Source organism: Propithecus coquereli, unplaced genomic scaffold (genome assembly GCF_000956105.1).
Source record: "Propithecus coquereli isolate 6110/MARCELLA unplaced genomic scaffold, Pcoq_1.0 Scaffold51, whole genome shotgun sequence".
Lineage (NCBI taxonomy): Eukaryota > Metazoa > Chordata > Mammalia > Primates > Indriidae > Propithecus > Propithecus coquereli.
This window is the reverse complement of record NW_012150952.1, coordinates 1,580,580-1,591,638: the sequence shown is the minus strand read 5'-3', so window position 1 is coordinate 1,591,638 and position 11,059 is coordinate 1,580,580. Positions and strand designations below refer to the sequence as shown.

The window sequence follows — 11,059 nt, the reverse complement described above, 5'->3', positions numbered from 1 at the left end:
GAAGATTAAATGAGATAATATGTGTAAAACGTCTATATGTACAATATAACACCACAGTTGGTGTTTAGTAATTGCTTAATTAGAGTTATTATAAAAAATGGAGAATTATTATTAAAATAGAGAACCAATTTTTCTTTGTTAGAATTCCAATTGGGTAGTATTTTGTTTTTTCCTCGATGTTAAAGTGAATGGTATATATACATACATATATAATTATACTGCTTATATTTTCATACACATGTATCAATAAATATTAATGGGAGGTTGTTATCAACAGGGAGATTTTCAACATTCTCAGAGATTTTCTCTTGTTAAACTGTAAGTTCCTTGAGAACAGGGACCATGTCTGATTCACCTTCATATCCCTAGCACATAGCAAATCTCAATAAATTTGTGTTGAATTGAATCATTTGTAATGTCCTTAGATTAAGAAAAGACTTTTATAAAGCTTAGTCAAAGGCCCATTACTGAAGGGCCAGTTCCCACAATGTTAGCTGGTGGCTTGAATGAAAATGGACAGGGTACACGAGAAGATTAGTGACCTTATCCAGACACGTTTGGGATGAGTGGCTGACCACTAGCTGTTGAAAATGCCAAACCTGGGAAAATTACCCATGTGTTCTCTAAAATAGATAGTTCTTTTAGCTATGTACTAACCACACATATTAAGGTTTCTAATTTCATTTCGATTAGCCTTTCCATATTATTTTGGTGTTTTTAAACATATGTTTTTCTTGTTATCTTTAAGAGACTTGGGAATTCGTCATTTAGGAAAAATATGTAGGAACTTTGTGCAACATCTAACACTACCTTGACCGATTTTTCATGAAATCGATATTTCGATAGTTTTTTTGGCAATTAAGTACATATGCCCTGAAAGAACTTTTAGTTATCACAGAAGACACATTACGTAAGTCATAGACAGTGTATTACCTACATGGTTAAAATGTTTTCTTTTTCATTTTTATAATTTTATGTAGAAATTATGAATTTTGAAGTCAAGTTCAGTGACTCCCATTTGGGTGAAATCTACATCATTAGTTTTAGGTAAATGTCTTCAACACTATCCTCAAAGTTTTGGGAGTCTCTACTATCTTCTGGACATTAGACCAGGTGCTAGGAGTAGAAAGATATTTAGGCCAAGTTGTTTATGTGCAAAGTTCTTATTATATTAGTAGGTTGACAGACAGATCAAAGACAAAGCAAAGTTATACATTGTAAGATAATATGCAAAGTCAATAATTAAGATAGATGGTAAGAAGACAGATAAGAATTGCATGTCATATCTAAGTCTTGATTTTAAACCAGGATACAAGGTTGAATAAATTCTGATCCCTGGAAGAAAACTTGACTAAATAGTCAGAGTTTGATATGGTGGTAAACTACCTCTTGTTCCTCTACTCATCTCCACGTTGTATTTGGCAATGACTCTTTACTTGTTCCTTCACTTCTATTTTTACTGCTACTGCCTTAGATCAGATTCTTAGTACCTCAGGACTTAATTAATATAATCATTATTTTTATAACTTTACTCTTTCCAGAATTGAGCTCATAATGTTACTGTTATTTTAGAAAATATCCAAAAGCTTTCTTTGGTCTATAAGTAGGAACTGAAAAATGTTTTTTTTGGTTAAGGGCCAGATAGTAAATATTTTAGTCTTTGGGGTTCATATGTAGTTTCTGTCTCAAGTATTCAGCTCAGCCACTGGTGTGTGAAAACAGCCATAGAAAATACATAAATGAATGTGACTATGTTCCAATAAAACTTTATTTATAAAACAAGGGATACTTCAGATTTGACCTGTGGATCATAGCTTGCTGACCTCTGGCTCAAAGCAATGTTTCTCAAACAGGAAGGCCATGGTATATTGTTTGAGTCCCTGTCTTCTCTTAAGCAATTTTGAAAGTTTGTGTTTTCATCTGAATGACAATCTTAAAAACTATATATAGATATTTTTCATAATTTTCTTGACCAGCTCATAAGTTAATATACCCCCTAATTTCAGTGTGCATGGTTGTGTTTTGATGATAAAGTAGTAATACTTTGAAAATTGCTTCAAACACTTGAGAAAAGAGAAAGACTCAAAGAATAAATGTTATGTTTGCATCAGGTGAAGGCTAAATTGCTTCCTAATCTGAAAAAATTTCACAATAACTTGAACAGAGAAAAGTAGTAACAGAATTGAATAATCACGATCACATGTATAGCAAACTAAATACATATGTGTGTCTAAGTATGTATTTTCATAGCTCTAAGTGTTTGTTGTTAGCAGCAATTTCCTTTGAGAAAAAAATAATTTCCCTCATTACATTACTTTTAATTTCAATCTTATTGGTTTGTAGTTTTGTTTCTTATTGTAAATTTTTAGATTTTATTATTGTCCGTGAAGTCAAAGCAAGTAGTTTAAGAAGACTTAATCTATAGGAAAAAAATCAAACCCCGTAGTTTAGTATTCAAGGTTCTCAGCACTGACTCCAATGCGACCTCTCTGTTCTGGCTTCTCTTTGCTTCCTCTTGTGAATACTCTGCTACGGCCCCACAGAGTTACTCACCATGCCCTGAACGTGCTTCATGTTTTCTTACCTCTGTGTGTTTCCTCATTTCATTGCCCACACTAACAATCTAAGGTCTTGCTTAAATCTTACTTCCCGGCATGAAGCCTTTTCAGACAAATCTAGCTCAGAAGGATCTCACCTTCTCTTATCTCATTAATTATTTCATATTTCACCCTGTTGGCAATTAATAATGGTTTATATCATGACATCTGTACCACTGTTTGTTATACTGTTAACTCTCATACATTATCTAATTTGGGAGTGGTTACTTTACCTTTTCAACTAGATATCAGATGCTGTGAGAACAAAATAACCTTTTTGTTTTTCTTGGTAATAAATACTGTGTTGCTGGGCTGGAAGGCTCAGACTGATGGAGTAATTTACTTAGGACACACACTGGCTATAAGGTTATGGAGTGCTTTTCGGAAGGCAGATTCTACCTCTAAGAGCCATTTAAAACTTCTTTGGAAGATAATATTGCAGATCCTGTACTGTACCTTGACAACTTTCAAAATGCCTTCATTGGTTTTTGGGTCTGTTTGAATATCGAACCAATTCCCTTCATTGCCAGAGAGAATTAAATATTTTGCCAACCAATTATCAGTGCCTTCTTCATCAAGATCAATTGCTTGTAATCGTATCAGTTCCGAACTTAAACAATTCTCTTCAATACTTGCTGAGTACTGCAATGACATAGATCAGTTTTATAATCAATGAATTTTCAAAAGAAGAAATATATTTACTAATACATAGTTATCATTTAAAATACTAACAACGGACTATGTCAATGATTACTGCACCATTATTAAATGCCATATATCCAATCAGAAATATAAGAATAAAACTATTATAAGATAATATAACTGATTTTCATGTGCTGCATATGAAATCAAGGTCAAATTGGAACTTTGTTTTATTTTTTTCCACTTATTTTTAATTCCCTTTACTCTTTTCTTTTAGATAAAGGATCAGATTTTTTTCTTTAAAGGGCCAGATAATAAACATATTAGGCTTTGTGGGCCAGAGAGTCTGTGTTGCAACTGCTCATCACTGCTGTTGTACAACAAAGCATTAAAGCCTCCATAACCAACACGTAAAGGAATGAGCACAGCTACGGTCCCGAAATACATATTTTTAACCAAAACAGGCAGTGAGCCAGATTTGGTTCTGCTAGTTTGGATTTTATGCTTGTTTATGTCTAAAGATGAAAATGTAAGTTGAGAATGTTTGGGGATTTGATAGAATTGATTCAGCAAATCACGAGGTATCTAAAAATATATTAATGTTGTTACGTTATTCCCAGAGTTATATCAACAAATTTCCTCATTTCTGTGAGTAGAGTATATGGAGTAGAGAGTTCATTGCTTTCACAGAGAAGGCCTGCTTGGAGTAGCGAGTCAAGACAAACACACTAATATATTAGAAGGTATATTATCATAATAAGAAAACCTAAGGTTTATTCAGCAAAGTGCAGTACATCCCTATGTGTAACAGAACAAGGCTTATGAATTAGCATGAAAGCAAATCAGTTATTGATATTTATGGAAAAAGGGTTATAAGAATAACAACTTACTGAAGTTTTCTCTAAGGTGGGGAAATTATCATTGACGTCTAAAACCTTGATTCTACAGTCACACTCGGAAGATAGTCCATCTGCAGCTCCATCCCGATCTGAGCCTCTCACGATTAAGTTGTACATACTGTGTTGCTTAATTAAGATGGAAAAAAAAATTATAGGACTTAGGTCTTGGATACAATCGAACACATTCAATGCCATTATTTCTCATTTCTTTTATATACACATCAAATTAAATCTATATAATCGAGCTTTTAATTTTTATTAAAAATGGATTGTCTTTCTTCCTTTATATTAGAGTAGGGATATACATGGATCATTTCACCTTTATCTTTTCAAAATTGAATTCTTTATGTCTCATCATTCGTTCACAGAAGGCTTTACCTCTCTGTCAAGGTAGCTGGACATCGTGCGGACTTCTCCAGTGTATCTGTTCAGAATGAACATTGGTGCACCTGCAGGCTCCTGGGAGATGATCTTGTAGGCGATTTTAGAATTCAGATGATTTTCTTCATCTGCATCTGTGGCACTTAACTTTACTACCAGGGAATCTAGAAATGAAGATGGAGGTGGAGAATGATTGGGACTTTATTAGAATTAATTCAGCCAATCATTAGGTACAAGAAGAAAGAGTGGTTGGCCTGCACCTGAATTTTCTCTTTGAATTTTGTGAGAATATAGTACCATAACTTTCAGCTATGCTGGTGATTACAAAATAATGGTGGTTTGCTTCTATATAACCCTTTACTGTTTTAAAGTACTTGCACTCCTTAAATGATTAAATGCTAAATTAGTAGAGTTGCCAGTGGAATTTAGCAGGATGGAAATAAATGAAAAAAATGAGAGAACATAATGTAACTTGTAGTGTAGCCTGTGAACACCAATTACCCTCAGTGTAGGATCTGATGATTACAACGGCACATGCATCCGTCTACCTGGTGTGATTCAGCCAAAAGTTTTGAGGAACAGACCAGGACAGAGCCTTTTTTTTTTTTTTTTTAACATTCATGGTTTCTTCCTCAGTTAACTCACTTGGATTAAGTTAATCATCAGCCCAGTCACAAGTTCTGAGGAAGGTGCTAAGCACTTGCTAAATCACACATACATACAAGAATCTTCCACAAGTAAGAAGATATTTAGACTTGTCCAAGTTCAAAAAATAAATAAATAAAACAATAAAAAGAAGATATTTAGCATTTTAGACATGATTTTTTTTCTAGTTCAGTTATAAGTTGGAATTTGTGGCATTCATTCAAAATACAAGTGTGACTTTTTCTATTCTTTAAATTCCCTATATTTCAATCTTCCAAAGCTTTTGACCAAGAGAAATAGATACATGATGCAGAATCACTCTACTTACTTGCTTCGCTGTTTTCTTCAATGCTGGCTGTGTACACGCTTTGTGTAAAGACTGGAGCGTTATCGTTTATGTCCATGACTTTGACTCTAAGCTCAAGAGGCCTTTCTAAATCTTCACCCCTTGAATTCAGAGCCCGACAATAGATCTGTGGAAAGTTGGAAAAAAAAAAAACAAAATTTTTCTCCACCAAAGGAATTTAAGTAACATCCTTGAAAATACATCAGCAAATGTGCAAAGAAACAATTTTTTTCCAGAAAATTCAAACTATATTATAGTCTAATAATTCAAATACTATCAAGACACTTGATTTATATACACATGCAACACACCAGAGACTCCTGCACTATAAACATATTTTCACACTCTTTCCATCCCCTCAAGCCCTTTATTTGGTTTCATTCTATTATGTTTTATCAAAAGTAAGCCATAGTCCTGAGAAAATATTTTTTAAAAAGGGAAGAAAACTAAAATAAATAAATCAAAATACACTGCTGTGACTTACCAAGAAAAGTGGAGTTACCTCTCTGTCTACCACTGAAGTAATGTTAATTTCCCCGGTGCGAGGATTAATGGTGAACACTCCATATGGTGGTCGATCAATCCCTATCCCAGAGATTCGGTATGTAATCTTCTGGTTCAATTCACAGTCTGATCGAATCTATGAGAAAAATGGCTAGGATTGTGATCTAATTTATAGCAGATAATAAACTTCAGAGTGTAGTGGAATGATAAGGAAATGGATTTTGTAGCCAAATGGGCTTGAGGTTGAAATGTGGCACCATGTCTTAGTTCTGTGTGAATTTGCAAAATTCACTTAACTCTGCCTAGACCAGCTTATAGTGGGAATAATACCACCTATCCCATAGGTTTGTTGTAAGAATTGTATGAGATAACGTTATATTTGGTACAAACATACTTGATGCTAAATTTGTTATTATTAACAATACATTGTTCAATTCTCTGATATTTTTGCATATAGAGAAAGAGTCTGACAGAAAAAATCACACATCTTTACTATTTTTTAAAAAAAATTTGTGTCACGTTAATAATTATACTACCCAGACTTGAATCTGAGATTTAGTCAAAGTGGTACCTAAATTGAGAAAATCAGAGGAGAAACACAATGTTTAAGAGATATTGGTAATAATTTTATAAATTTAAACTTATTACACCACTTTTCTGCCAAATAGATTTTATGACAAATACTCTGCCATACAGATTTTGTTTTAGTAGTTTTATATCTATTGCTGATAAATTTCAACCAAGAAAGTTTAAATTTTGAAATCTCTTACTAAAGATGTGAACATTCAGTAAAATATTAAGTTTCATCACCCAAGCATTCACAATCAAATTAAGACAGCTGGAAATACAACTTTGGTTAGCTCAACACTAACCCAAAGATCTTTTTTATTTAGAAGAAAACTCAAGAACCTCCCAAAATGCAAAGAAAAAGAAAAGAATATGCAACATGCATGGGATAACATAAAGCTATCACTGAGTTGAATGGAAATAATAATTTAAAAGCTTCCCTCCAATTTGAAAACTTCTGAGAGAATAAATCTCTTTTTTTGAGCTGAGGTTATCTCTGTAACATCATTGCCGATTCTTACTGTATTTTTAATGTGAAGCTGTAAGGAAGGAATTCTGTAGATCATTCTGCTATTGATTACAATAGTGGCCCAAGGCCAAGATGCCCAGGAGGAGCTAGTGAAGCTGTTAATCTAGATCCCATCCTTCATGGATAAATTTAATACACATCCTTTCTTTAACTCTCTTTCCTAATTGGTAGCCATTATCTGTGAAGGTCTTTTAAGACTCTCCTAGTTGCTGGATGTAGAGATGTAGTGGGAACTTTGCACAGTCCTTACTTTCTTGGAATGAATTAATCAAGTGCAGTAATCACTTGACATTCTGGATGGTTACTCTTTGGACTGTCACTACGTGAATAAAGTTCCCATAGCGTAAACAGTCAATAATGAGCAGAACACAAATGGGCAAATGAAGCCTAATTGTACTGGAGAGTCAATCCTTCCTTTTAGGATAACGTGCCAAACAACGCCTGCTCTGTGTCAGTGTCTCGGCAACACGAGCAAATGACCACATGCCATCTTCTTAAATCATTGTGGAGCAGCGAAGCCTGCAAACCTGGAAATATTGGAGAGCTTTCCTGCCCTACAAATGCGTTTGTTACCAGTTTGTCTCGTCACTTACCCTGGCAATTGGATTCCTCTTGGAGTTGTCCTCTCCTTCTCGACAGGCTGCAGCAAACTTGATCCACTCCCGCTTTTGTCTTCTGACGGTTTGCCACGTCGTAGTGCCATTTTTAATGTCTAATTCTTTCACCTGAAGCCAAAATGGTTCATGTTTCTTACAGTGTTAGGACAATTTTATTAAGTAAGCACGCTTACTTAACATTGTAAGGTACATCCAGAAGAAACAATGATATTGAGTCTGAAGGACAAAGAAAGTTTTCACTAATTCACAACTTTGGATAGATACGGCTTGGTCACCTTAACTGCTATTTCTTTTATAATCATCTTACTTTCAGCTATTTGATTCTAATGAAATAAATTTAATTAGCTACATGTGAAGCTCATAATGTGCTATACTGTATAAATGGTGTAGTTTTTCTTTTTTCAATTTATTCTGGTAGGGGCCGTGCCTACCTTCCCCTTCATTGACCAGACTTTAGAGTCTGAAGAGTTTGAAGACCTCTTCTGTTCTGTGTGAGCACATCCCATACAAAATGAAAGTTCTACGGGTGAGTTGGGCTCACCCAAAAGAGAGAAGGGATTTTTCTTTTCTGTTGATTCATAAGGATACCACTATGGCTAAGCATCCAAATATATTATTGCAGGATTAGAAAAATATTATCAACTAAATTGATGGTTCTTACAATAATCCCACGAACATCTATATAGCTTCTCAATGTTTTACATGTGTATGTCTGTTTGCTATGTTTTTCCTTTTGTAGTCTATATTGCTACTGTTAATGATGCTCAAGAATTTCATATTATCAAAGAGTTTAGAAATGTCATTACCTATACAAACATATTCATATACATGCATAAACATTTACATATGTATATTTATTTTTGTAAATCCCAATGTGCCTATTGAAACATAGGTGATTATATGTTTATTTAAGCTAAGCTTCATTTAATTACCACTTCAGGGGAGGAGATGTTCCATTGACTGGAACATATCCTTTCAAAAACCAGTGCATTTACATTTTTTCCCTTCATTTTGTTAAAACTTTCTGAAATGTATCACATATTCCCTATTTTTTTTTATTTTGAGATAGGGTCTTGCTCTGTTGCCTGGGTTAGAGTGCAGTGGCATCATCATAGCTCATTGCAAACTCAAACTCCTGGGCTTAAACTATCCTCCTGTCTCAGCCTCCTGAGTAGCTGAGACTATAGGCGTGTGCCATCACACCCGGCTAATTTTTATGTTTTTTGTAGAGACAGGACGTCTCTCTTACTCAGGCTGGTCTCAAACTCCTGGCCTCAGGCAATCCTCCCACCTCAGCCTCCCCAGGTGCTAGGATTACAGGCATAAGCCACTGCACCTGGTTTATATTCCCTATTTTGCCAAAAGAGTTTAGAAAAGTAATTTTATTTTTTCCAATGATTTGAGATGGTCATAATGAAAGTTTAACTACTATACTAAAATAAAGCCATGCTTGTGATAGAGGAGAAGACAGTGGCTTTATTTCCTGAGTTCCACTCTAAAAAATGGCACCAGATTCTGTTTTATTTAGTTGTGATTACATAATTTTAAATTTTTGTATCTTTCCCTCATTGATCAACCATCAGTTGTCTTTTTTGCTCATGTAAGTATTAAAAATTCTCTTCCTGTTCTAAAGTGTTACTTTGCTTCTTTTGGTTTGCTATAGGTTAGAAAACATAAATAAGCTACGAATATAGCTTGAGAAATAAGAGTTAAGAAAATGGTTTTATTATACATTACCTCAACAATAAATTCACTGTTTACTTCCAGCATCACCTGTTATAGAAGGTACAATATTAGCATAAATTTGCATATTTAAAGGACACAATTCATAAAAGCATCGACAATATTCTTTCACTAATTCATTTCTTATAAATATATTTTATTAATAATGTGGAACAAACACGGCTAACGCAAATGAATAATACAGATTTTTTTTGCCCTCCGACGACTTTTCAGGGAAGATGAACACATGATTCTACAGCAGGTCAGGGTACCTGCCACAGCAGAGGCACCAATGGGCTCGGTGGAGGGTAGAGCATAAGATGCAAGTTATCCAAGTGGATTTCAGGAAGTCTTCCCAGGAGAGTGGGGATTTGAAAGGGCTCTGTAGGCTGAATCTGTTTTGATAAGCGGAATTGATGGGGAAGAACATTTCAGCCAGAGTAAAACAAGAACACAAGCATAAAGGTGCTATGTTTCAGAGGGTGTTACAGAAATGGTAAATAGCATTATAAGCTGGGAGGTAGAGGAAATAGTGAGGAGCCACGGGAAACAAGGTTTGGAATGTCAGTTTGGGGGCAGATCATGAAGTGCTTTATAGACCAGGCTAAGGAGTTTAGACTTCATCAAGTAGAGCCTGAGAGTAACAAAAATATTGTCTTTAAAACAAGTTATTGATATGAACGGAAGATTATAAAAGAAAACCCTTGAAGTCCAGACACTTAGGAGTTAGCAATTGCTTAGGTAAGACAGATCGATCGTGAACCTAGGTGCTGACGTGGCTCTAGAAAAAAACAGAGAGTGGCAATATCCCCAAAGAACTGATAGGGCCAGGCTTATAGCCTCTGGGAAGTGAGGGTAGGAAGAGTCAGATGGTTCTGGTGACTTAAATTTGGCTCCTGGGGAAATGGAAGTGCTATTAATAGAAATAGAAAATTCAGCAGGCAAGTATCACTGCAGGGACATGGTGACTTAGGTTTGTTTTATTTATTTTCAATGTACATCTAATATTTGAGGTAGATATAAAATCTGAAGAAGTAGAGTTTTTCCAAACATTAGTGTTATTTGAAGTTGAAGGAAATGAGGATACTAAATGGAACAGTTTAAGAAGACAAATGAAGTAAGCAGAGAACAGCATCCTGCGGGAAATGCTTATATGCGTGCAGGGAACAGAAGGAAGAAATATAAGAGCAGAGGGCTTGGATAGATTAAGAGAGCAGGGGTCGAGGGACCAGGGCTGTGGGTGCAGAGCAGATTCTGTCAGTGTGGGAAGGAGAAGTGTGGTGGGGGGTTGGTAAGGAAGTGGCGTTTAGAAAGGAGAAGGGAATTGATAAGGAGGTGGAGAAGAAGGATCCAGAAAGGAGATAGAATGAATGGAGTGCACCGATAAAAAGTTAGACAAAGAGGGAATTTTTAATTTTTTTTTATTGTGGCAAGGTCAAAGAGGATGGGAGCTGAGAAGGTCATGACATCTTAAAGCAGGCAGTCAAAGCCAACTTTTGCAGGTGTCATGAGTCAAATTGCAGGAGTCAAGGAAGGAGTTATTGAGAAGCAGAAATAGCAATTGTACATTACATTTTCAACATTTTATTTAGAATACAAAAGAAATGTGA

The 11,059-nt window shown here is 35.0% G+C and overlaps 1 protein-coding gene across 1 annotated transcript in view; it reads right to left on the bottom strand.

Annotated features, from left to right (window-relative positions):
- DSG4 (desmoglein 4) overlaps window positions 1-9,497 on the bottom strand; it is a 28,646-nt gene extending 19,149 nt beyond the window's left edge. The window contains exons 1-7 of the mRNA XM_012656591.1: window positions 9,465-9,497; window positions 7,704-7,835; window positions 5,995-6,150; window positions 5,493-5,637; window positions 4,517-4,683; window positions 4,130-4,264; window positions 3,054-3,239 (exon numbers count right to left, since the gene is read on the bottom strand). Coding sequence (XP_012512045.1) covers window positions 3,054-3,239; window positions 4,130-4,264; window positions 4,517-4,683; window positions 5,493-5,637; window positions 5,995-6,150; window positions 7,704-7,835; window positions 9,465-9,497 — 954 coding nt within the window. The remainder of the gene's footprint in view (window positions 1-3,053; window positions 3,240-4,129; window positions 4,265-4,516; window positions 4,684-5,492; window positions 5,638-5,994; window positions 6,151-7,703; window positions 7,836-9,464) is intronic.
- Between the last annotated feature and the right edge of the window lie 1,562 nt (window positions 9,498-11,059).